This window comes from Rutidosis leptorrhynchoides, chromosome 5 (genome assembly GCF_046630445.1).
Source record: "Rutidosis leptorrhynchoides isolate AG116_Rl617_1_P2 chromosome 5, CSIRO_AGI_Rlap_v1, whole genome shotgun sequence".
NCBI lineage: Eukaryota > Viridiplantae > Streptophyta > Magnoliopsida > Asterales > Asteraceae > Rutidosis > Rutidosis leptorrhynchoides.
The window spans coordinates 51142706-51168752 of NC_092337.1; the positions used below are offsets into that span (position 1 = coordinate 51142706).

General features: G+C 34.4%; 2 protein-coding genes and 1 pseudogene across 2 annotated transcripts; all 3 read right to left on the reverse strand.

Moving 5' to 3' along the window:
• Positions 1 to 412: 412 nt before the first annotated feature.
• Positions 413 to 11782, reverse strand: LOC139848615 (putative formin-like protein 15b; annotated as a pseudogene).
• Positions 11783 to 18347: 6565 nt separating this feature from the next.
• Positions 18348 to 20465, reverse strand: LOC139850561 (uncharacterized). Its single transcript, XM_071840126.1, has 3 exons — positions 20201 to 20465; positions 19960 to 20082; positions 18348 to 18736 (listed from the first exon to the last, which is right to left on the reverse strand). The coding sequence occupies exons 1-3, from the start codon at positions 20460 to 20462 to the stop codon at positions 18597 to 18599; spliced, it is 525 nt and encodes a 174-aa protein (XP_071696227.1). The 5' UTR covers positions 20463 to 20465; the 3' UTR covers positions 18348 to 18596.
• Positions 20466 to 22992: 2527 nt separating this feature from the next.
• Positions 22993 to 25400, reverse strand: LOC139846945 (eukaryotic translation initiation factor 5A). Its single transcript, XM_071836522.1, has 5 exons — positions 25174 to 25400; positions 24296 to 24418; positions 24131 to 24187; positions 23976 to 24050; positions 22993 to 23231 (listed from the first exon to the last, which is right to left on the reverse strand). The coding sequence occupies exons 1-5, from the start codon at positions 25294 to 25296 to the stop codon at positions 23127 to 23129; spliced, it is 483 nt and encodes a 160-aa protein (XP_071692623.1). The 5' UTR covers positions 25297 to 25400; the 3' UTR covers positions 22993 to 23126.
• Positions 25401 to 26047: the final 647 nt, after the last annotated feature.

The following is a 26047-nucleotide window of genomic DNA, read 5'->3' on the forward strand; positions in this document are numbered from 1 at the left end:
AACCTCCCAACAAAATTTACAAACATAGTCAAACCATAAAAAAAGATGTCTTTTAAAAATAATTTAAATCAAGATCCAACGAACAAAACAAACATAATGACAGATGTCACAAATATCATATTAACCTCCCAACAAAAGTTACAAACATAGTCAAACCATAAAAAAAGATGTTTCCTTAGTCCACTGCTAAATGCTTATTTATCAGACATACTTAGCACTTTAGCAGTCAATAGTGAAACGTAATAAACATTATCTTAAGCCTATTGTTGTATTCTATGGTTTATGGTTTAAGCTAGTCACTTTGTTATTATAACCTTAAATAAAATCATTATAGAATTGTTAATTCATGTTAAGGATTTTTATATTGTATATTATTATTTTTTAAATCAAATTTTGAATAATGCTTCTTATTTCAACCGTCTTTTTGTATACACTTTGCTTTCTCCATTTCCATCACCTTCTCAGCTTTCTTCTTTTCAGCTTCGGCCATTTTATAGTTCTCCTCAACTGCTTTTCGAAATAGTCTCACGAAGTTCAACATGGTGAGAGTAGCTGCAAAACACAACATACTAACGTACTGAACAGACAATTATTTGAATAAGAGATAGCAAAATGGGTGGGTCGGGAAGGCTGGGTCAAAATTTGCCTCATAAAAGAGAAAAATAACTTGACTCAGTTTAGTTATTACTTTATTAGTAAATGGATCAAAATATCAACATCTACTTACAGTGTTTCATCATGAGCATATATATGAATAACCTATACCTGGGAAACGGGTCAGGTTGGGTAACGGGTCAAAACGGTTTTGAGTTGAAATGGGACATGGGTTAAACGGGTAAAAAAATCTAAACGGGTCCAAACGAGCCATGTTGGTTTGGTTTGGGTAACAGGTCGAAACGGACAATGGGTTAAATGGGTCAAATAGGTCCAAACATGTCATATACTTTACCTTTGATTTTTTACATTTATTGTATTGTTTTATTTATTATTACTATTTATTATATACATAAGAAAATACGGAGTATTAATATACATAATAATTGATATAACTATTAATGCTTTCATAAATGATCAGGCAAAACAAAAAGAAAAGGGGCTGTTTTTCGTCGGAATAGGGGCCTGTTGACACAATCCCATTTCTTTCCGTTGGTCAACAACCAACAAAAGTTCTCGTTTATATGCTCAACCCATTTAATCCATTCACAAGACCCATTAGACCTGTCTCTATTTATCGAACTTTAGGATTTGATACCCATTTTACCCATTCTTTTATATTTTGTATAAGACCCAATATGTTAAAGAAAAATTCATTGGACCTTTTTTTAAGTTTCGGTTACATTATTAGGCCTAATTTTTTTCAAGACCCAATTGATCTAAAATCTTGACCGATTTGACAAAAATTTGAGAGTATTAGTCTCAATTGCCAGGTATAGAATAACCCAAAGGACTTTGAACTTTTGGCCAATTAAGTCTTTACTTTAATTTTGCATGATTAAACCCTACTTATAAGACGACGACAACAACAGCAACAAAACCCAATCCCATATGTATGGGATATGGGTGAGGTGGGACGTAGACAATCCTTCCTCTATCCTTGAATAAAGAGAAATCATTTCTCCACCCCGAGTGAAACACTCACAAGAGTATAGAGAGTCATCCCTCTCTCGATTCGCCGGATAAAGAGATTGCTTCTAAGCGGACATCCGGCCAAAAAGTAGAGGGGATTTAAAAAAAAAAATAGCTAAATAAATAAATAAATAAAGACGTCATGGAAATGGTAGAATCAAATTTCTATGGGTTTAGAACATGCCTGGAGTTCAATTTAGGCTCTAAGCACAGTCAAAACACCAATAAGTCGACGCTTGCTATTACCTCACTTAGTAGAGCCGTACCCTACTTAAAGACCAAACTATAAAAATATTTGGCATTATCTACCCCTTAAACTTGTTAATATTTAACAAAAATGTACTTTAACGAGTTAAACAAAAATGAAAGGGTCCTTACATTTTTCTTGATAAAATCTTTTAACTTGTTCAAAACGACAGTTTCGTTCAGTTTCATCAGTTGAGGGATTTAATCACGCAAAAACAAAGTTTAAGGACATTACTGCCCCAAACGTTAAAATGCACATGATATTATTTTCGAATATCTCCCAATTATTATAAGCATGTTACCTTTTTCAAAAGAACAGCGAGCAGGGTCTTCACCAAAATATAGAGCTAACCCATCAGCACTCCTTCCCTGCAGCAGAAACAAATCAATAAAAATAATCCTAAAGGTAGCTTCACTCGAATAATAATGAAAAAAAAAAAACTAGTCGCGTGAGATAATATCGAACTGCACAAAAAAAAAAAAAAAAAAAAAAAAAAATTCAACCAATTTCTATTTTAGAGAAGGTACTTTCAATATTTGCATTTATAGACCCTTATGATAAGTACATTCCCAAAAATAAACTCCTTCAACGGAATAGAAATAAAATTTACCACATCCGAATAGAATTTTATTGCACTATCCACTTCCCATCAGCATGACCAATAAACTCCTTCAATGCCTAACAATGTGAAATAATAATTTATCAGAATTTATAGTCAAAAGCATTAAATCAGTGGTTTATAAAAAATAAAAAAAAATTATTAGGAATAGCAAGTAGTTTATGAATATAATGTGTGAATTAACTGGGATTTTGGTTTATGAATGAATGGCAAGTTAAATATTTACTACTACGGAGTAATATCTTTCGTACATTCTAAAAATAACTTGCTTCAACAACAACAACAATACCCAATCCCGCATAATAAAAATAAATATAAAATAAGAAATGGGAAATTGTGTAGGAACTAGGAAGTCTACGTAGTACCTGCTGAAAACCCTCAGATATTGGACCATCATTTGCACACGCATCAAATTCTTGTTTAACTTTGTTCAGTCCACTGATAAGGGCTTGCATTTCTTCTGCTAAGGTTCTCAATTTTATCTGCACACGTTAATCATATACGTCATCAGTAAGACCATATATAACCATTTGTCACTTACCTTTCGTCAGTTGATGTGGCAAAACTGACGAAAACTAACAGAGTATAAAGAGGCGTCAGTTAGTCAATTTGAGTACTGTCAGTTATGTATGTGACGATTTTGAAACCGTCCATGACTTTCTTCACCGACCAATAATTGATTTTTTTGATTTAATAACTATATATTTTTTATTATTAATTTATTTTTTCCCACCCAATTACCAATCAGATTTTACCACATCATCAACTCAATTTGACACAAAAAAACTGACACAACAGTTAAAAAATGTCAGAAACTGACATTGCCATGTCACGGGCAGATTGACCTTTTTGGCCAAAAAGTGAACTAACTGCCTTTGACTTTGACGTCACAGTCACGGTTAGAAATGGTCTAAGAGTATCAAAGATCGTCTTAACAAATCAGATTTACTTAAACCTGTGTTGCAGCTTCTAGGCTAACAAGGTCGTCATGGAAATCTAAAAGATCGGGGTTCTTTTGAGCAATAACCTGTAGACGTAAATAACAGATATAATATAATATATACAATTATATATAATAATGGGTATTAAACAGTTTCTAGAATTAGTGTAAAAATGCAATATAAGCCTTACAGAATTTTGTACCTTGCATAGATAATGCATTAAAGTAATGTTGGTGGTTGAAGATCGTGTATCGTTCAGTTTCAAAAGACTGTCTAACTTGAAACCAATTACAGGACCTGTATAATTTTGGATAGCATCAAGACTAGAATTCTTTAAAAAAAAAAATAAAAAAAAGACATGTAAATAAATACTACTAATGATGATTTTTTTTTTTTTTATTTATGCGTGTCTAAATGTTATTATTACCTTTGGCAGTTCCTTGATTTAATATATTTCCCAAATGTAAAATTTTCTTCAATATTTCCTTAAATTTTGTAGACTTTCGGACCTAATAAACCAACAAGAGAACTAAATTAGTATACTACGTATATAGTGTAAACTAATTACTAATTATAGATGAGAGTATTATTTATTATTTATAGCATTTAAAATAGTAGAAGTACCTCGTCACATGCAGAGTTTACGATGTTTAGACTCTTCTTAAACTCGGCAAGCTGAAAGAAAAGCCAAATGATATATATAATAATAATAAAAACTGTGAAAATATAAGTATTAGCAGCGCCATTACAATCAAACCTGAGTACTAAACTGAATTTTGAACAAAAAACAATTTAATTTTGTCTTCATACGTGGGACCTTCATTAGCTCCAGAAAAAACTGCGAGAAAGTTAAAAATTACAAACACCGTCCCATTGAAATACACATAGACATAGACATAATAATAATAATAATAATAACAGCAATAATAAGTAATATTAATACAAATATAAATATCGATGTTAATGTTAATAGTACGAAGTAATATATTCAGATGTTGATAAGGACTGACCTGTTCGCACTTGGCAAGTGACTCAGTGTCACCTGTAAACTTAGTAAACTTCTGAAAGGTCGCAGCGAGAAAGATGAATACATAATTGAAATAATCAAATTTTTATACCCAAACAAATACATACTTAACTAATCCACCATAAGTTAAAATGCATTTTAATAATTAATAAGTTAAAATGGCTTCACCTCGAGTTGCTCCATCTCTTCTTTGGTAGGAAAAAATTTTAAAATATTTTTAACTTGGTCAATATCTAAAAGTGCGTCATCCATAGCTAATATTGCATCCTGCAGATTACACAAAAGCTCTCCATCATAAACCGCTTTAAAAATTAAGTTAAAAAGATACTGAAAATAAGTCAAGTAGAACAAGACATGTATTAGAACGTGACTTTCATACTTACGGTCATATCAGAAAGCGGCATCTAATTAACCTTTGTAAGCATAAATTTTATGTTATTGGACCTCCTCAGATCAATCTAGTAATAAGAAATTGTTTATAATAATTAAAACTTTTATTTCTCTGTTATAGAGTAACATTAAGACAATAGAAAAAAATAATAACGTAAAGATAAGGTATTCAATTTAATTTGCATTACCAAACGAGTTTTTACAGGTTCTGAACCTGAAGCTTTTTTCTGTTGGAAACTAAACTTGATTATGGGCTATTTGTTTTGGATTTGAGCTTGCAAGTATACAAATATTTTGAATCAAGATTATAGCCCATTATGTAGAAACTTCTTGTAATATGTAGTAGTGAAAGTGTGTAGAATGTGTGTAGAATAATCTTGTAAAATATCTAGGTCTAGAAATACTAGGAAATATCTAGATAGTAGTAGATGATGGAGTGATCTAGACTACTCCATTGAGTAGTATAAATAGAGGGCTTCACCCCTCATTTGTAATCAAGTAACAAAGCAATTCAATAAGCAAATTCAATAAGCAATAAACAAAGCCTTCAAGATCAATCAAACTTCTAAATTATCAATCCTCTCTTCCATAAATAATATACACATAACCTCCTATTTCTAACAAATTGGTATCAGAGCTTGGTTCGACAAGATGATGGCCAACAATGTCATCACATTTCCTCGCCTCACAAAGGATAATTATGATCGATGGAGCATCCAAATGAAGACCTTCCTAGGTGGACAAGACTTATGGGAGATTGTGGAGGAAGGCTATGAGGAACCTGCAGAAAAAGGTCCTCTCGGCAAGGAGAAAAAATTAATGAAGACGAACGATCAAAAGGCTCTTTCCATCATCCAACAAAGTGTAGATGATGGAGCTTTTGAGAAAATTGCAAGTGCAACCACCGCCAAGAAAGCATGGGAGATCTTGGAGAATTCTCACAAGGGAGTTGAAAAGGTGAAAAAGGTTCGACTACAAACACTACGGGGTGAGTTCGAATCCTTAAATAAGAAAGACTCAGAATCAATTTCTGATTATTTTACAAGAGTCTTGGTGATTGTCAATCAATTAAAGAGGAATGGTGAAACTCTAAGTGATGTAAGAGTCATTGAGAAGATTCTTAGATCATTAGATTCAAAATTCGACTATATAGTCGTAGCCATCGAAGAATCTAAAGATCTAGAATCAATGACTATCGATGAACTCATGGGTTCACTACAAGCCCATGAAGAGAGGTTCAATAAGAATAATAAGGAGCCATTGGAGCAAGCTTTACAAGCAAAACTGTCTTTCAAGGAAGAGAGCAGTGAAAAGACTCATCAAACGAGTCAACGAGGTCGTGGTCAAGTACGTGGTCGAGGACGAGGACAAGGATATATCAAACGTGGAGGTTATAGTTCTTACAGAAATGAAGAAAGAAGTCAAAATTTTCACCCGACAAGAGGTCGCGGGAGAGGCTACACAAGTATAAGGCCAAGGTATGCCAATTCTCAAACCAAATGCTATAATTGTCATAAATTTGGCCACTATGCTTCGGAATGCGAGAAGTCAAACAATTACGTGCAAGAAAGAGCAAATTTAGTGCAAGAAGATACCGAAGCCGTGAAAAACACTTTGTTACTAGCATGCAAAGGTGAAGATAACGGAGAATCAAATTTATGGTATCTCGACACAGGTGCAAGCAACCATATGTGCGGTGACAAAAACATGTTTGTGGAGTTAGACGAGGTAATTAGTGGAAATATCACCTTCGGAGATTCCTCTAAAGTCCCGGTTAAAGGCAAAGGTAAGATTCTCATCCGCTTGAAAAATGGAAGGCATCAATTTATCTCTAACGTGTATTATGTGCCTAATATGAAGACGAATATACTGAGTATTGGACAACTCTTAGAGAAAGGCTATGATATTCACATGATAAATCGTACTCTTTCTTTAAGAGACCAAAAAGGAGGTTTGATTGCTAAGGTGCCAATGTCAACGAATAGGATGTTCATGCTAAATATTCAACATGACATTCCAAGATGTTTAAAAGCATGTTTCAAAGATAATTCTTGGCTTTGGCACATGAGATACGGGCACTTAAATTTTGGAGGGTTAAAATTATTATCAAGTAAAGGAATGATGAAGGGTTTGCCTCCAATTAATCATCCGGATCAAATATGTGAGGGATGCCTTCTAGGAAAGCACTTCCGAAACAGTTTTCCAACAGAAGCTTCTAGTAGAGCGAAGAAACCTCTAGAACTTATTCACACGGATGTGTGTGGACCCATCAGCCCACCGTCTTTTGGTAAAAATAGATATTTTATTCTATTCATTGATGATTTTAGTCGAAAGACATGGGTCTATTTTCTAAAAGAGAAGTCGGAAGCTTTTGGAATGTTCAAGAAGTTTAAAGCATTTGTGGAGAATCAAAGTGGTCTCACCATAAAGGCGTTGAGATCCGATCGTGGAGGAGAGTTCATATCTAAGGAATTCAAGAAATTTTGCGACAACAATGGCTTACGACGTCCTCTAACTCTTTCGTATTCACCTCAACAAAATGGTGTTGCGGAAAGAAAAAATAGGACCATTCTTGATATGGCCCGGAGTATGTTAAAGAGCAAAAGGATGCCTAAGGAGTTTTGGGCTGAGGCAGTGGACTGTGCGATCTATCTATCAAATCGCTCGCCCACTAGAAGTGTCAAGAACAAAACGCCCATTGAAGCTTGGAGTGGAAGGAAGCCCGGCATCTCACACCTTCGAGTGTTCGGAAGTGTGGCATATGCTCATGTGCTAGATCAGAAGAGGACGAAGCTCGATGATAAAAGCGAGAAACTCATATTCGTGGGTTATGACTCAAGTTCGAAGGGTTACAAGCTATACAATCCCAAGAATGGTAAAGTAATCTCAAGTCGAGACGTGGTGTTCGATGAAGAAACAACATGGGATTGGAATGTTCCCGAAGAGGAGAACTACGACTTTCTCCCTTATCCATTCGAGAGTACTGCAAAGAACGAAGAATATCTAGAAGTTCAAGAACCTTCTGGTACACCATCTCCGCACTCTCCACATACTCCAACCACTACACCTAATGAAGTGACACCAACATCAGGAGGAGAATCAAGTAGGCTACAACATCACACAAGGAGCATTGAGGAGTTGTACGAGGTAACACAGCCTATGGAGGATCTATCATTGTTCTGCCTTCTTGCCGATTATGAGCCAATAAGCTATGAAGACGCAACAAAAAGCCAAAAGTGGAAATGTGCTATGGACGAAGAGATTCAAGCAATCGAGAAGAATAATACGTGGGATCTTGCCACACTACCAAAGGGACATAAGGCTATTGGTGTAAAATGGGTGTACAAGGCCAAGAAGAATTCCAAAGGTGAAGTTGAAAGATATAAGGCAAGGTTGGTGGCGAAGGGATATAGTCAACGAGCCGGCATAGACTATGAAGAGGTATTTGCTCCCGTCGCTCGTCTAGAAACTATAAGATTGATAATCTCACTTGCGGCTCAACATAATTGGAAGATTTATCAAATGGATGTCAAATCTGCGTTCCTTAATGGCCACTTAGAAGAAGAAGTCTATATAGAACAACCTTTGGGATACATCGTGAAAGGCCAAGAGAATAAGGTGCTAAAATTGAAAAAGGCCTTATACGGGTTGAAGCAAGCGCCTCGGGCATGGAATAGCAGGATAGACAAGTATTTCCAGCAGAATGACTTTACGAAATGCCCCCATGAGCATGCCCTCTACACCAAAGTTAGCAATGATGGAGATGTTATGATTGTGTGCCTATATGTGGATGACTTGATATTCACCGGTAGTAATCCTAAAATGTTTGAGGAGTTCAAGAAAGCAATGGTTCGGGAGTTCGAGATGACCGACATTGGACTTATGGCTTACTATCTTGGGATCGAGGTAAAACAAAAGAAAGAAGGAATATTCATATCCCAAGAAGGTTATGCGAATGAGGTGCTCAAGAAGTTTAAGATGAATGACTGCAAGTCAATGAATACACCGGTGGATTGCAATCTCAAATTGTCAAAAGATGATGAACGATACTTGGTGGACCCAACAAAATACAAGAGTTTGGTTGGAAGTCTGAGGTACCTAACCTGCACGAGGCCAGATATTCTCTACGGAGTTGGACTAGTAAGTCGATACATGGAAGCACCTACAATAAATCACTTGAAGGCGGCCAAGAGGATACTTCGCTACATCAAAGGTACGATTGACTATGGCCTGTTTTATTCGCCTTCTGAGCACTTCAAGCTAGTTGGATACAGTGATAGTGATTGGGCTGGAGACATAGATGATCGTAAGAGTACGAGTGGTTTCGTGTTCTATATGGGAGATACGGCGTTCACATGGAGCTCGAAGAAGCAACCCATTGTGACTCTGTCAACGTGTGAAGCCGAGTTTGTAGCAGCAACATCGTGCACCTGTCATGCAATATGGCTCAGGAAGTTACTAAATGAGCTTAAGTTTTTTCAAAAGGAAGCTACGGAGATATATGTGGATAACAAGTCTGCGATTGCTCTAGCAAAGAATCCAGTCTTCCATGATCGAAGCAAGCACATCGATACGAAATACCATTTCATCAGGGAGTGTGTTACAAATAAAGAGGTGCAGATAAAGTACACGAAGTCATTCGACCAAGTTGCTGATATTTTCACAAAGCCTCTAAAACACGAGACTTTTCAGAGATTACGAAATATGCTCGGAGTGACGAAATCAAGTTTAAGGGGGGCTGTTGGAAACTAAACTTGATTATGGGCTATTTGTTTTGGATTTGGGCTTGCAAGTATACAAATATTTTGAATCAAGATTATAGCCCATTATGTAGAAACTTCTTGTAATATGTAGTAGTGAAAGTGTGTAGAATGTGTGTAGAATAATCTTGTAAAATATCTAGGTCTAGAAATACTAGGAAATATCTAGATAGTAGTAGATGATGGAGTGATCTAGACTACTCCATTGAGTAGTATAAATAGAGGGCTTCACCCCTCATTTGTAATCAAGCAACAAAGCAATTCAATAAGCAAATTCAATAAGCAATAAACAAAGCCTTCAAGATCAATCAAACTTCTAAATTATCAATCCTCTCTTCCATAAATAATATACACATAACCTCCTATTTCTAACATTTTCTTGTCTGCATCTTTTTTGGGGACCACCGCAGGAAACAATTTCTCAAGTTCTGTTAGACCATTTTTAACGCGGCGTCAGAGGGGTCCCGTCAGACGCGCTGGCAGTGGGTGACGCCCCCTGACGCCCCTAGTGGGGCGTTACGGCTGACGCGGGAGGGGCGTCAGTCAACTTTTTCACGAAAAAAAAAAATTCGTCAGGGTTTCTGATTGGTCCACGTATTTTAATGATTTTAATTTTGTTTTTGTTTTTTTTTTATTTAAATTATTTATATTCTTTTCTATATAAACACATCAAAACCCATCATTTTTAACCCATCAAACTCAATATTTTCTCTCATTTTAACACTTTCATTCAAATATTTTTTTTTTGTTTTTTTTATTTATTTAAATTATTTATTTTCTTTTATATATAACCATCAAAACCTATCATTTTTAACACATCAAACTCAATTTTTTCTCTCATTTTAACACTTTCATTCAAATGATTTTTGTTTTGTTTTGTATTGTTTTTTTATTTGAATTATTTATATTCTTTTCTATATAAACCCATCAAAACATATCATTTTTAACACATCAAACTCAATGATTTATGTAATGGTTAAATTTTATGTAATGGTTAATTTTTTATGTAATGATTAATTTTTATATGTTTTTTAATTATATGTAATATAATTTGTATGCATAATAAAATAAAAAAGAAAAAGAAAAAATAAAACTGGTGGGACCTATTTGACACTGGAGGGGCGTCAGGGTTATTTTGGTGTCAGAGGGTGACACTGCCACGTCAGAGGCAGATTGCACTTTTTGGCCAAAAAGTGGTCAATCTGCCTGTGACGTCACAGGCAGGGTTATATATAGTCTTACATCAAATTCTGACGAACTACTATTCAATCGTGTAAAAATCTGTCGTTAGAATAAGTCAATAATTAGATGTAACCAACCTATCATACGAAAGCAAGAGCTTAATTCATGGTAATGCTCTATATACCTTTGGACATTTGAAACTCTCTGTAATTCCTCCCATAAGCTTCCTTTCACTACCTTAGCTACCTTGTTCCAATGCAAAGGCTTTAAGTTCGATTTTTTCACCGCAGGTCCTCCACGTCCACGCCATTTACTTGGACCACCTAGTCCACCATGCAAAAGAGGAGGCCAACTGGGTGATCCTGGTGCTCCTCCGGATGCCCCTCCAGTCGGAGGTGGAGGCGGAGGCGGAGGAGCTCCCCTGGGCTGCAGTGGAGGTGGAGGAGCTACCTCGGGCGGTGTTACAGGTGGAGGAGCTATCTCGGGAAGCAGTTGAGGTGGAGGAGCTCCCCTGGGCGGCGGTGAAGACCGAGGAGCTCTCATGGGCCGCCGTGGAGGCGGAAGAGCTCCCCTAAGCGTCGGTGGAGACGGAGGAGGTGCAATGGGCAGCAGTGGAGGTGGAGGAGCTTCTCCTGCAGGTCGTGCGGTAGGTGGTGGAGGAGGTCTAGGTATATAACCACCCGGTTGAGGTGGTGTTTCGTACATCGGCGACGGGTGAGGAGACGGAGCTTCGAGCAACGATGGCGATGGAGGAGGTGGGGCGTCATGAAACGACGGCGGAGGAGCGGATATGGCTTTATTTTCATTAGGTGGCGTTGCAGTTTCACACACAGAATCTGCAACTTGCCAAGGATACTCCAAGAGTTTCATATCATATTCGGGCAATATATCATAGATTTGGGTCTTTTTGTCACCGCCTTTTTTGACATTAAAAACCATGAAAGAAGAGTCGGGATAGTAGTCTTGAAGTTGAGCAACAATGCCACTCATGTAGGCATCTTCTTCGAGTACATCCGTAGAGAAGCAGCAATAATCAAATACTAGAGAAAAAAAAAAGTATTTACGACCAGTATTTATTATCAAGAACTTAAGTGGCATATATGTTTATGAATTGAATTAAACAACCAAAATCAACGGCTGTTAAATGACAATAATAGAGTATAATACAGGCTAGTAGATGATGGGATGATGCACAACTATTGGTCAAACTATCAAATTGATAGGGTTACATTAAATACTATACTTCCTTACAAGATCATGATTCATAATGTTCATAATGATGTTTTATTAGAAAAAACGAAAATGTGAACAGATCAATGATATATAATAATTAAGCATATCTCAGCCTCATATTTATAAATATATCTAAACATATATAACTTCGGTTTCAATTTACTCACGAAACATTATCATTAGCATTGCTAAGTATACATAGTAATTTAGCTACAACCTTATCTTAATTATTGCATCATATTTTAGCACCCTAAACACCTTCATAAAATACTATTGGCAGCTTATTCGACAGATTAACTAAGGAATACATATATCTATCAAATGTAGCATCAATGAATCAATCAAATAATAAAATAATCTCAAGTAGGTAATCCGGCGGCTTACAATAAAAAAAGCGTCTGAACAGCGCCATTTGATGCAATGGCATTGCTACACAATTTTTCATTTTCTTGAACATCTTATTAATAAAAATCCAACCTTGCAATCCTCCAATTTTCTTGCTTTATATATATGACGATCAGCTGAAAACTTTCAATTTCAAAGCTTTTATTCCGGGTTCTTATTTTGATGTGAGCTCCTATGATTATAGATAGGTATATGCATATATAATTTAGGTTAACGGATATAATTTTGAAAAATCCATAATGTTTTTCTTAAAAGCAAGATTGTTAGGGTTTCTGAGAAATAATGGAAAAATTGCGATCAAAGCAAATGAAACAATTCGATAATTTGGGAAATATATATTGTTTGATTTTGGGTGGATGAGAATGATGAAAAATGCAATATTGATCCGTTACAAGATTCAAAGGACGATAAACAAAGGCCAGAATTTCATTATGATAAACAACGTTCATGCATATTTTAAGGATGATGGTTGAGTTGGTCAAGTCACCCACCGTACGTACGTAACATTGTTGATCAGCTTTTTGGATTATAAAAATTTACATTATACTAGATTATTTTTAATTTAAATAATTTTATAGTATTATTATTTTTGTTATTATTGTCGTATTTATTTATTGTATAAAAAGTGTGACACTTTCTATACGTTCTGTTTTGTTTTAAATTGACAATTTACAATAACAAGAATTTAATATTCATATTCCTAAAGACAATGTTGTAGCAACCTTTTAATCGAAGTGTAATGTAACTAGAAAAAATCTGTAACATCCCAAACCGTAACCGACCAAACACGACGAAATTTCAAACAAAAAAAAAATTTCTGGTGCAGGCCATCTGCGCGGCGCGCCAGGTGGCCGCGCGGCGCGCCAAACCACCTGGACAGCCCGCTGTCCCCGGAAGTCAATTTAATGAAAATGTTTGACTAGTTCTCGACATTTTTAGCCAAAACGCTTTTAACCATACATTCATATATGTAAAACTAGCACATAACTAAGGTATGAACAAGTTTTACAAGGTGGGGCCCACACGTGCCCAAAACGCCACTAAGTTTAAAATACAATGTTTAATACAAATTAGAGTTTCGACCACGAAAAGTTTAATTGCCAAACGATACAACGAGCATGGTGTTTGGGGTTAAACTACCCAAATCTCGGTCAAACTCCAAAATCATCACATCCCAAAAGCGTCACTAAACAAGACGGGATCTCTAATCCAACCGGATGCCCTTACCCTTGTCCACACCGGAACCTATAAAAATAGTAAACAACGAGAGGGTAAGCAAAGCTTAGTGAGTAAAACATATATACACATGCATATACAACTTACCCACACGCATCCACGATATCAAATAACACATAACAAATCTCGATAAGCAAGCTAGTATCACCAAACGTATCACTAGCAATAATCATAGCATAAATACTCATAACAATAATCAAATGCTAGTATGAACAACAATAAATCATGGTTAACCAATCTCTTCGCTAGGGAACGACTTCGCGAAACAAGTCATCGATGTTCATAACATTCGTTAGCTTCCAAAAACGGCTATGGCATGCTAACCCCCCGAGGTGTTCCAAAAACGGCTATGGCATCACCCCTCAAGTGTTCCAAAAACGGCTATGGCATCACTTGCTCAATGTGAGTAGAACACGGCTATTACTCACGCTTTCGTACACCAACACGGCTATGTGTACGGGTAACTCAAATAACAACGTGGGAGTAAAACACGGCTATTACTCGCCACTAAATGCACAAACACGGCTATGTGCCTTAGTACAAAACATGGACTAATACGGCTAAGTCCCACAACCTTGGTCACAAAACGGCTATGTGACACCATCAACACGGTACATAAATCATATACATACATATATAGATATTCCACTCACCTCAAAATCTCTTGTCGAAAGATAACCGAGCTTGAACACTTCAATGTAACGCACCTATTACATTTATCACAATATCAAAATCATAACTCAAGTTGGTCAACACTCTAAAGCTCACTCCTAGAGCCAATTTGACCTATGGTGCAAATCCGACCCATTTGCACCCTTAACCCTAAAATCGGGTTAACTCATCACAAAACCCTATCATTAACCAAAGTAGGTTCTTTACACATTTTAACATTAGTTTTAGGCTTCAACTACACATATTAATTAGCTTAAGTTCAATTTGACCCATTTGGCACTTTCAAAGTCAACCTACCCATTTTTGGGTCAACCACTAACCCTTTTACACCCATTTACATAAATCATGGTGTTCTAACCCTCTTACTAGCTAATTAGGGTTCTCTAACATCAATTAACACTTCCAAAACCCTAGTTAACTCAATATTGAGTCTATATGACCCAAATTACCCAAGAATACCCAAAATTAACCAAAAGTGGGTTTTATGTTCACCTTTGACTCAAACCCTAGCCCTAAATCAAATTAAACAAAGGAATTAAGATTAGAGCATACCACAACTACCAAAACGAAGATAATGACGAGATGAACAACTTTAGGACTTGCGATAAAACCCGAAACGAACTCCTTCACCTTCACAATGAGCTTTCTCTCTCAAGGTTTTACCTCTCTCTCTAAAATTGATTTGGGGAAGATAAGGTTGGTAAAAGTGGAGTTATGGCTCTACCAAATCTGCTCTCCAAGCCTTTAATCCGGCCCCAAGGTGAATTTACCAAAATACCCACAAAATATCTAATTTAAAAGAAAGGGAGAATCTGCCACAGTCATATGGCGCGGCGCGCCACCAATCCGCGCGGCGCGCAATCCTCCCAGTCCAGCTTCTTTTGCCTTTTTAAAATATATACTACCAACCCCGATTCGAGTACCGCACATTACACTTATATACACATATGTACACTTCAATTATTCGGGTCTTACAAAATCCGACCGCGCGTTGCTGCGGTTGTATTCGACGCGCGGTTCAATTTGGATATACGATGTCCGTTTCGCGTATAGTTAGTCGTGTTGTATATGTATATATATGTATGTAATATAGCCCGAAATATTTATTTTTTTTAACGATGTCCGTTTCGCGTATAGTTAGTCGCGTTGTGTTCGTAAAATTATTTCGAGTTGAACGGTGGTCTCGGAAAAATTTAACTCGCACCGAGCGTGAATATAGGGCCCGTTATTTAGTGTTTTTTTAACGATGTCCGTTTTGCATATAGTTAGTCCCGTTGGGTTCGTGAGATTTTTTCGAGTTGAACGGTGGCCTCGGAAAAATTTAACTCGCACCGAGCGAGAAGATAGGGCCCGTTATAAATTCGGGTGGAGTAAGGGTTTTTTATTTTAATTAAATCATAAATTTACGTTTTTTACCCTGAAAAAAGTGTAAGGTTGAGAGGTTGTTGTGTAATTTGTGAACACAAACTCAAAACGACAATTCGGTAAAGCTGAAACGACCAAAAATGGGAGGAGGTTTAGTATGTAAGTATAATATAATATAATAATATAATATAATATAATAATATAATATAATATAATATAATATAATAATAATATAATATAATATAATATAATTTATATTATGCTTCTACTTTAAAAAACACATTATTTTATGCTCCATATACGTTAGCTGAAATGAGTTTGGATTACTTAATTATTAGAGTAAACTAGTGGGCAATGCTGGTGCGTTGCACGACTTGCTCCAAATTTTAATGTTTTAAAATTTATGTATCGAATCGTTAGTAAGCAAGAGTTGTCAACCATAAAAAAGATAAAAACAACTATCAAAGAAAGTGCACTCATATATACATATATACATATATTATTAAAACAACACACAAATCAAATGTACATCTTTAAGTGAATTCTAAACAATTATCAAAGAAGATAAAAATTACGTGAAATAAGATAAAAATTCATTCCACACCAATTACATTTAAATGATATATATATATATATATATATATATATATATATATATATATATATATATATATATATATATATATATATATATATATAGGGGCAGGATCAATGGGGAAGTAACCATTCGGGGGAAGCAAAAAAAATATTTTTTTTGAATTTTTTTTTTCCGGCATCAAGATCACACGAAAATATGAACATTTAAAAGAGACACTTCGTGATGAATGTTATTATTTAGGCGGGAAAACGATCGACAAAAATAACATTCAAGATAATATTGTTCGTGAAGAATATGAACGTTTTTTTTCCATGTTTTGTGAAGTAAAATTTAGCCCGATTTAGAGTTTAGGGTTTAGGGTTTGGTGTTTTGGGTTTATGGAATAAACCCAAAACACCAAACCCTAAACCCTAAACCCTAAACTCTAAACCGTTCGTGTTAAAAAACTCAATCTAAATCCTAAATCTAAACCCTAAACCCTAAATTTCTAAACCCTATAAACCCTAATATCTAAACCCTAATATCTAAACCCCAATAGCTAAAACCTCAACATACGCTCGAAAAACACGATAATTGTTATATATTACTTCTTCGAGCGTTTTCCCGCCAAAATAAAAACATTTATCACAAAGTGTCTCTACTAAATGTTCATATTTTCATCCCATCTATAATGTTCGTGAACAAAGTTTTTTCAAAAAACGAAGAAAAAAAAAAGTTGTTGCTTCCCCCCGCTTCCCCCCGATTAGTTACTTCCCTCTTGATCCTACCATTATATATATATATATATATATATATATAATGTGATGGATGGATGTTTGACATTGAAAGAACAAATCATTCATGATGACGATGACGAATAACTAACGTCTATAAAACTCTATCAATTACTTCAATTGCAAAGTATGATTAACTTTAGTCACCTATACCAATTCTATAAAACTCTACAATAGTCACATATACCAATTCTTTAGTTTTAGGGTTATATCTACTTAATTACCCAATTATAAACGGTAATATGCTATGAATGTTGATATAAATCTCTCTTTAAGTCTATATATTTAAATATATTTATTAAAATTGATAGATTAGTTTTAAAACTTTTTAACTATGATAATATAAATTTATCTATAAATTTATTAGTATGGGTAGATTTTATTTTTAACTTTTTTACTATGATGATAAATGCAAGAGGTAATTCATACTTATGAAAATTAAGAGCTAAGTTATTCATAAATGATACTTATTTAATAATCTATCTAATAATCATTATATTCATAAATAATTCATAATTCTTTACTTTACTATTTTATATTTTTTTATTTAGTTAATTCTATTTATTATAACATACTTAATTTTCTAGGACATTATATATATATATATATATATATATATATATATATATATATATATATATATATATATAGAGAGAGAGAGAGAGAGAGAGAGAGATAATAAAATTATAAACTTTTACCATGTTGTTAAGTGGTTATATTGAGTAAAAAATAATAATAATTGAGTTGGGTTAATGAGCATATTTATGACATTTGGAGTATATATATATATATATATATATAGACATATTTATAGGCTAAAAAAATAACTTACGTTACTTAGAAAACGAAAGGTTTTATATTTATTGATTATTAATTGCTTAAAATTTATTTATAATATTTTTATTTAATATGATTTTTATTTTTTTTACATTTTTATCATAATAATTTTAACCTTTTTTATCAGTCTATTAAATTACGTGGGTAAATTTATTGAATTAAACGTATTTAATACACCATACTTATGATTCTAGGACTCAATTACTATAGATATATATATATATATATAGATAGATATAGATATAGATAGATTCCATAAATGATTCTTTTATGCTGCATAGTAGTGTAGTAATTTAGTTATTTTAGGTAAAGGATGAATCATTTTGGAGCCAAACACATACTGAATTAGGAACACTGAAGAAAATAAACTTTAGAAATAATTTTTCTACAATGATATAAAGCAGAGCAACCACAGCCACCTGGACACCTTACCCATGTATACTGTTCTCATGTCTCTTCTTGGCTTAACCAAAAACTAATGTTAATCAGTTAACAAGAATCATATGATATATCGAATTTCATGCCTTTAAAATATCTATTTCCAGATTTATGCCCATTTTTCTACAATTGCTTATCTTCCTTGCACATAAAAAGGGACCCACAGAAAAAAAAAAAGAAATAGATGCCAAAAGAATGACAACTTAAAATGAATGATGTCTAGTACTGTATATGACAAGAAGTTGCTTCAGGGCAACTTACAGGCGGCTGTATTGTCTTTCGTCTTGAACTTCCCAAGCAATTCAGCAACGCTTCTGCAACGACATTGATTCCCTGGCCGAATTACATCACCGTATACAGCCATTTCGATAATGTCGAGCTCCTTATCTGCAAACAAAATGTATGTACGTGTTAGTCTAAATAAAGACCTGTCATCAATAAATTTGTGACAATAATTATACAGAGTAATAAACATGATCTACAAAAAAACAAGTAAACAATGGTTCACTTTTTAACTCTTAGTTGAAAGTTTGTCAAATCCAAAAAAATCTAACTCATCACAAGTAGGTTTCATAAAATTTAAGACCTCATTTCTTCTATCTATAGAAATAAGCATTTTCATATCTTTAATCATTAATCGATTGTACCTTCATAATCATCGAAGATGGCCCATAAACAGAATAAGGAAAAGAAAAAAAAAAAGAGACATATGCAAGATCTAAAATTCAAGGAAAAAATTACGTAATGTCAGGGAACATGTTACACATAATAATGTAATTCAAATACTGTTATTACAAAGTCAAAATATGTTTTGTGTTTGCTGCATCTTAAATTCTAGTACTGTTAAATTTCAGAGTAAAAATATGTTTTATGTATGCTGCATCTTTTTTTCAAGTACTGTTAAATATCAGAATAGGTTGTGTACGCTGCATCTTATTGATAGCTGAACAGAGGAAGTTTATAAGTTATAATATGAAATAAATGCAATACAAAACGACAGATATCGATGATATAGTTACACTATCTATTAAAACCAGAAGTTACTAATAATGTGTAACTGACGATGTAAGGGCAGCATGAGTTTGGATACTAGTATGTTACTCCAGATACATATATATTTATATATGATGTTGATGGTTAAAGGAATATGTCACTAATAAAAATAGATGGTAGCAATACAATACTTAACTACCTCAGAGATACTCAATTTGTCGCTTTTCTATAAAGAAGTACCAGTCAATCGGTCATGCAAATGCTGATATCTAGTAATTCTAATAATAAATAAATTAATACACACTTAAGATTCTGTGACTAATCAAAGTTATAATATGTAAGACCTAACACTAAATTTGAGATTAATACTAGGGAGTTGTTTAACTTTACGATATGAATGTGATAGCTCAACATCACCATCTGAAGAAGACAATGTTTGCTAGTATTATTGTTTGACTCTTCAGCAAAGTTCGATAATTTTACAGATTTCCATGTATAAGGAATCACTCAAACACACAATCTCAATAATCACTTTCAAATCTTAATGCTAAACACCATTTAGTATCAATAGCATAGCTGAATAAACAGATCAACTAAATACATAAAATAGAATATACCACTGAAATTGATATCACACGAATAACCGTGTAATATAGTCTTATCGATTTGATCCTTGTCCGATTTGAATCTGTTCACCCTGGTTTGCAATATCTGACAATTATCAACTACTGATTCACCACCTGCAACACAAAAATCAATCATACACTGTCACTTTACTAAACACATACCAACACTGAAACCCTAGAAATAATTCGCAAAAATTAAACACGATTTATGAAGCTTACTAATTACAAACACCTTTGGAGAAAGGGATGATGTGATCGTATTCAAAACAAAGACATCCTTGACAATTGCAGAAGCGTTTGCAGACGATGTTACCGGCGGCATCTTTACGCCACCGTTCTGGATGTCGTCCGGGGACTATTTCAGCTTTGGACCAGCACAGTTTCTTCGTCATGTGGTCAAAAAATCGTGGCCTATCGTCCTTGCCGCTGCTGGAATGATCGGCGCCGGAACGGTGACGTTGTGGCGATGGCGGAGCAGGAGCACTGGAAGTCATATTACTACTCAGTCTCCGGTTAAAAATGAAAGATGCAATTGATTTTGTTTAAATTGAATTATGATTTTATTTTAATTTTTTTTTAAACTGAATTAACCCTTTAATAAATAATTACTATGTTATTTATTTATTTGGAATTTGGATAAAGATTTTTTTTGGAATGACAACTCGCACCAAGCAAGTCCTATTAATCTACCAAAATATTTACTTCGAGGCTTGAACCTCCAACCACTTCGATTGAAAGACTTCTTAAATGCAGCTAGACTATAAGCCCTTTGATAAGATTTTTATTTCTTTTAACCAAATCGAATTTAAATTTCGTTTTCGATTTGGTTTTGACTTTGATTTTGAAATCTGTATTCGATTTCAGTTCGATTTTGCTTCCATAAATTTATAACCGAACATTACGAACCAAATAAATTGAGAAAAATCGAAAATCGGATTGATTAACACCTTTGTATAGAAGTCTTAACATATACCAAAAGCTAAAGTAAATTCACCCAAATGTACACCCATGTTGCCGATATATTTTGCCACGTTAGAATTTTGAGAAACTACAAAAGTGGTCATTGATTTGAATGAACTGTTTGCACAATAAACCTTTTTTATTAGTATATGGTTTCGGGTAACACTTCTAAGGCTTGTGTTAAGGCATGGAACAACATTCAAAGCCAGAAGATAGTGAAGATTTTTGGTGAAAGGTACGGATTTGTATGATATTTTTAAGGATATGTCGAAAATAAGCAAAGTTGAAGAACCCGACTTGAGTAATTCTTTTGCTTGGCGTGATAAAGAGAACAGTTTGCGGTCCCGCGTGACCGATTGCCAGTTCGGATGTAGTTCGATGTTGGAAAGCGGGTCTTTTGTTGGTTGCAAGAGTGCCTCAAGTTCCAGTGTTGGTAAGGCGGTTATGGGCTCATCTTTCAGTTTTTCGACTCTGTTATGAGCAATCTTGAAGCTGATAAGTAGAAGCAAAGTTGATTAATTTCAAGCCTAATGCTAAGTCGGAAAAATGAAGAAAGTGAATGCGGTCGAATTAAAGATTTCAACGTCGACGGTTTTTGATCTGTTTGCTTAGTTGGTGCATCCTTTTGTTTATCTGTTTTTGTTCGATGGCGGTTGTTGTGGGTTGTGCAGGAGATAACACAATCTTCCGGTGACGGTTAGATTATGGTCTCTCTTTTTGTCTATTTTTTGTTTGTTGCTTAATGTTGCTTAGTCGGTTACTTCGTTTGGTTCAGTTGGTTTGCTCGGCCTCCTCGTTTGGTTATCTTGATTGGGTTGAGCTCGAGTTTTGATTCCCTTGCTTGTATAATGTATATTGTTAGACCTTCCATCAATTTGATGAAGCGATCCTACTTTTAATATGGTTCTAGTTTTTTCGAAAAGTAAAATAAAAAATAAAAAATTCTCAGTCATATTCATGGTATCCAAGTTTACAAGTTACCTTTTTTTTCTAGCAACCAAAATTTGAAGTCTGCATCAGAATTTTCAAACGAAACAAATTAACATATCCAAGGTTTAAAAAAACGGAAACGTGCCTCAAGGCGTTTTCCCTCTGTGAGGCGAGGCGTATGCCTCGAGGCGAACCGAGGCGTACGTTCGAGGCGGAGTTGACTTTTGTTGACTTTTAATAATAAATATATATATTCTGATAATATATAAATAATAGGGGCTGTTATTGTCATTTTATTAAAGATTAAAGAGTGTATATTAAGTTTGTTCTTATTATTAAAATTTAGTAAAAGTTTAGGGGCTGTAATTGAAATTTGATAAAAGAAAAAAGAAATTAAAATATTTAAAATATATAAAGATATAGTCTATAGATACGTTTAGATCTGACACTTGATAAAAGAAAACCAGCTTTTTCTTCCGATGAAAACCAAGGTCAGATCTGTCCTTCCTCCCTCATCAGCTTGTTCTTCCGATGAAACATCAGCTTTTGTTCCGATGAAAGATCAACGTTACCAGGTCTAATTTTCCTTCCTCCCTCATCTTCTTTCTCTTTTTCTGTTTTCCTTCCTCATCTTCCGGCAAGTTTTAAGTTTTCCGACGCCGTTGACCGCCGTTTGACTGCCGTTCACCGGCGGTTGACCGAGTAATTAGCGAGTTAGACACCGATTTTTCGTTTGACCATGAGGCGCACGCCTCTTCAATCGAACCGCCTCATATCAAAATCGAACCGCATCTCCCATTTGAGGCGTACGTTTTAAACGGCCTGAGGCGTACGCTCCTAAACGGAGAATTTGAAAATCGTACTGAGGCGCGCCTCGAGGCGAACGCCTCGACCGTTTTTTAAAACTATGAACATATCAAACATGTCCACAGACTAATCCTCAAAAAAGCTGCCAGCCATAAGCTTAGCTTGCTCGAAGAAGATTTAAACCCTAAGCAAAAGCTCAAACACACAATTCATATTTCGAATATTTCAACACCTCAAAAAGAAACCATTATAAATATGAAATGATCCAAACAACAGCTGCTGCCTTTATCGAATCCACAATTCAAATAGACTTGAGGTACATAGAAAGAAGGTCAAACACTTGTATGTTCAAGAACCCAAACAGAAAATAGTCCACAAATACACGAAAAAGCGTCTGGTAGATTTCTAGTATTAGAACAGAGAAGTTTCTGTTGATAATGCAAAAGTTCACATAGATGATACTATTTTGCGCCACTGATGTCCTTAATAGCACAAATCTGCTCCTCCCCCATTGCAGACATCACACTCACGACCAGGTCCTTTCCCTCTCCAAATCCATCCTTAATCTATCATTCATGCAATCAGTAGCAGTCATTAACAGTAACAATAGAATATGAATCCATAATGTTATCACAAACTTTTGGGATTGCATTTAACAGCAAATATATATAACACAATTAAATACTTCTTGACAAATGGTATTTCTGTGAACCAAGGTTTGACCATGACATAAAGCAAATGCAACTTATCAGTTCATGCTTGTAAGTTCTAACTAAAGCTAAGAAAGTAATTAATGAAGATTAGCACAATGCTTGTAAGTTGTAACTTAAGCTAAGATAGTTACTTAATCTAGAAGTGTTACTTCTCCCCATGCCACTGCACGGAATTACACCTTATGTGAAGACCTCAGTATCTAAAATCATAAGTATAGACAAATTAATGCTACGAGTTTAAAAGAAAAAAAGACTTAGTCCAACAAATTACTTAAACTATGCGTCTGTAAAAGATTTTCATTTACATATTATTAAGAAGGTATTTCATAAGTTCTAAAAATGAAAAAAATCAAAATATAGAGACGTTTTTATTGTATTTTACAATAACTCGGCAAATTTTTACAAAAGTCAACATGAATATATGCGGTTAATCATAGTTTTAGACAAAAAGGGGTTCCTTTTACAAATTTTAAAAAGAAAGTACTCGTAAATCTCTATCATATATTCATACTTGAAATAAATGAGCTTACAAAATACTAGATATATTGTGCATATAGAATACAGAGTGAATCTTTAACTTTGTAAGGCATGATATACCTGTGTCAGGAGAGCATCATCAGTTGGGAGCTTTAGGTCATCTTTGGTGTTGCCATTTTCAGTCAGCAAACTCACCTGAGATAGTTTAGAATCGAATCAAAGTAAGAATTATAACCTATTATCTAATGTAAAAGCCTGAATAGAATGAACCATACAAATCCATCCTCAGAGATATCAATAAGCTGGTAATCAGTACGGTTAACATGAGGAACCTACAAAACAGATATTAATAAAAACCTATTATTGCAACAACAAAAAAAAGCAAACAATAAAGTAGAAAATAAATGGGACAAAGGGGCAAAAAAACAAGAATGACTTACATCACAGTTATGGGACGATGGAACAATATCTTCAAGCTTTTTCCCATTAAAGATGTCAATTGCAACAAAATGACACTTAGCATGACCATGCTTGCCGGTCTTGGAGGTAGATACTTCTACAACCTATCAAATTTTGGTAAAACGTCATGAAACCAAGACATATATATGAAATGTATAAGTGTATCACTATCTATTCAAAACAAACTAAGAAAGGGGTCAAAAACAGTCTAACAAAATAGTAAACCTGATTTGACATCACTAGTAAATACAAATCATTGAACATCAAGCTTTAGGCCTACCAAATTGGAGAAGATAATCAATATACAATCTTTCAACTTGCATCAAACTATGATATGCAATCTTTCACTTGTGACAAAGCACATAGCTAGATCTACTAATACAGTAGAAGTACCTAACTGTCTCCATTTAATAAAAAAAAAAACAAATAACACAATAAGCTACATCAAGATCCAGCTTCATTTTTCATTAATTTCGTCCTGATACCTCTTCAGTTTGAACAATATACATATTTAATACAATGAAATGATGAATCTAGGTAAATATCCCATGTTACATTATAGTGGCCCTCAACTTGGACTGATTAACAAGTGTTTCAATTTAGATTAATTTATATTTATATTTATATTAATAATCATTAGGTATATTATCAATTGATTGTGCGAATCTTATATACATACATATATAATGGATCAATCATAACAATTAATAAAAAAAACTATGCTAAACCTAAAAACACACACACACGAATAATAACAAAACCCTAATTCACCACTAAGCAAACTCAAATCAACAACTAATTAGAACAAATCAGTAGCAGGAATTATAGAAAATTAAGAGTTGAAAAGTGAAAACTAAACCTTGCAAGCACGATTTTTGATGACGATGTGACCACCTTTACGGATAGTACCAGCTTGCTGAGGGTAGGTTTTTGAAGCACCGGCATCGGCCTTTGATTCAAATTGATGCTCTTCGTCCGACATGCTTTCCGATCTCCGATGGATTGATAAAATTGATTGATGTGTTTTGATGAATGAATATGGATGGATCGAAGTAACGAGTTTGAGAAGAGGGGCGCAGCGGAGGTGAAATTGGGGGTGAATATATATCAAGGGTTTAGTGTATGTGTTGGTGGGGCCTAAACCCGGTTCAGCCGTTGGTTCGGATAATATTTGCGTTTCGATGACGCCGAGTTAAGTGATTCGGAGTTTCGGACATGTGCGTGTATTCACCGACCCGAATACGGTTCATTTTTTTTTTTTTTTTTTACCGGTGGTAGATCATGATCACTTTAGTATGTTTGGGAATGAGTTTTTTTGTAATTTTTTAAAACTTTTAGCTTCTACTCATATTATTTATGAAAAAATTCTTATCTAATAAAAAATTGTTTGATGAAACGCTTCAACAATTAGTGTTTTAAGAGATAATAGGAGCTTTTGATGTCTACGTGACTTAAATACCCTTTAATAGCTTTTGGTATCTACGTGATAATAGAAGCTTTTAGTTATAGACTCTTTCACGTAATCTCCAATAGCTCTTGACCCATCCAAACTTTTAATATAATTGACTCCATAACCAACTTTGAAAACGAAATTGCATTATGAAATTTTCAAGTAAAACTTGAACTCGAGATCTCACGGAGATTTAAAATAGCGATAACCACTCAGCTAGATAATGAATATGGTTCATTATTACGGAGTATGTGTGTTTTAAAATTTCTAAATTCTAAAATTC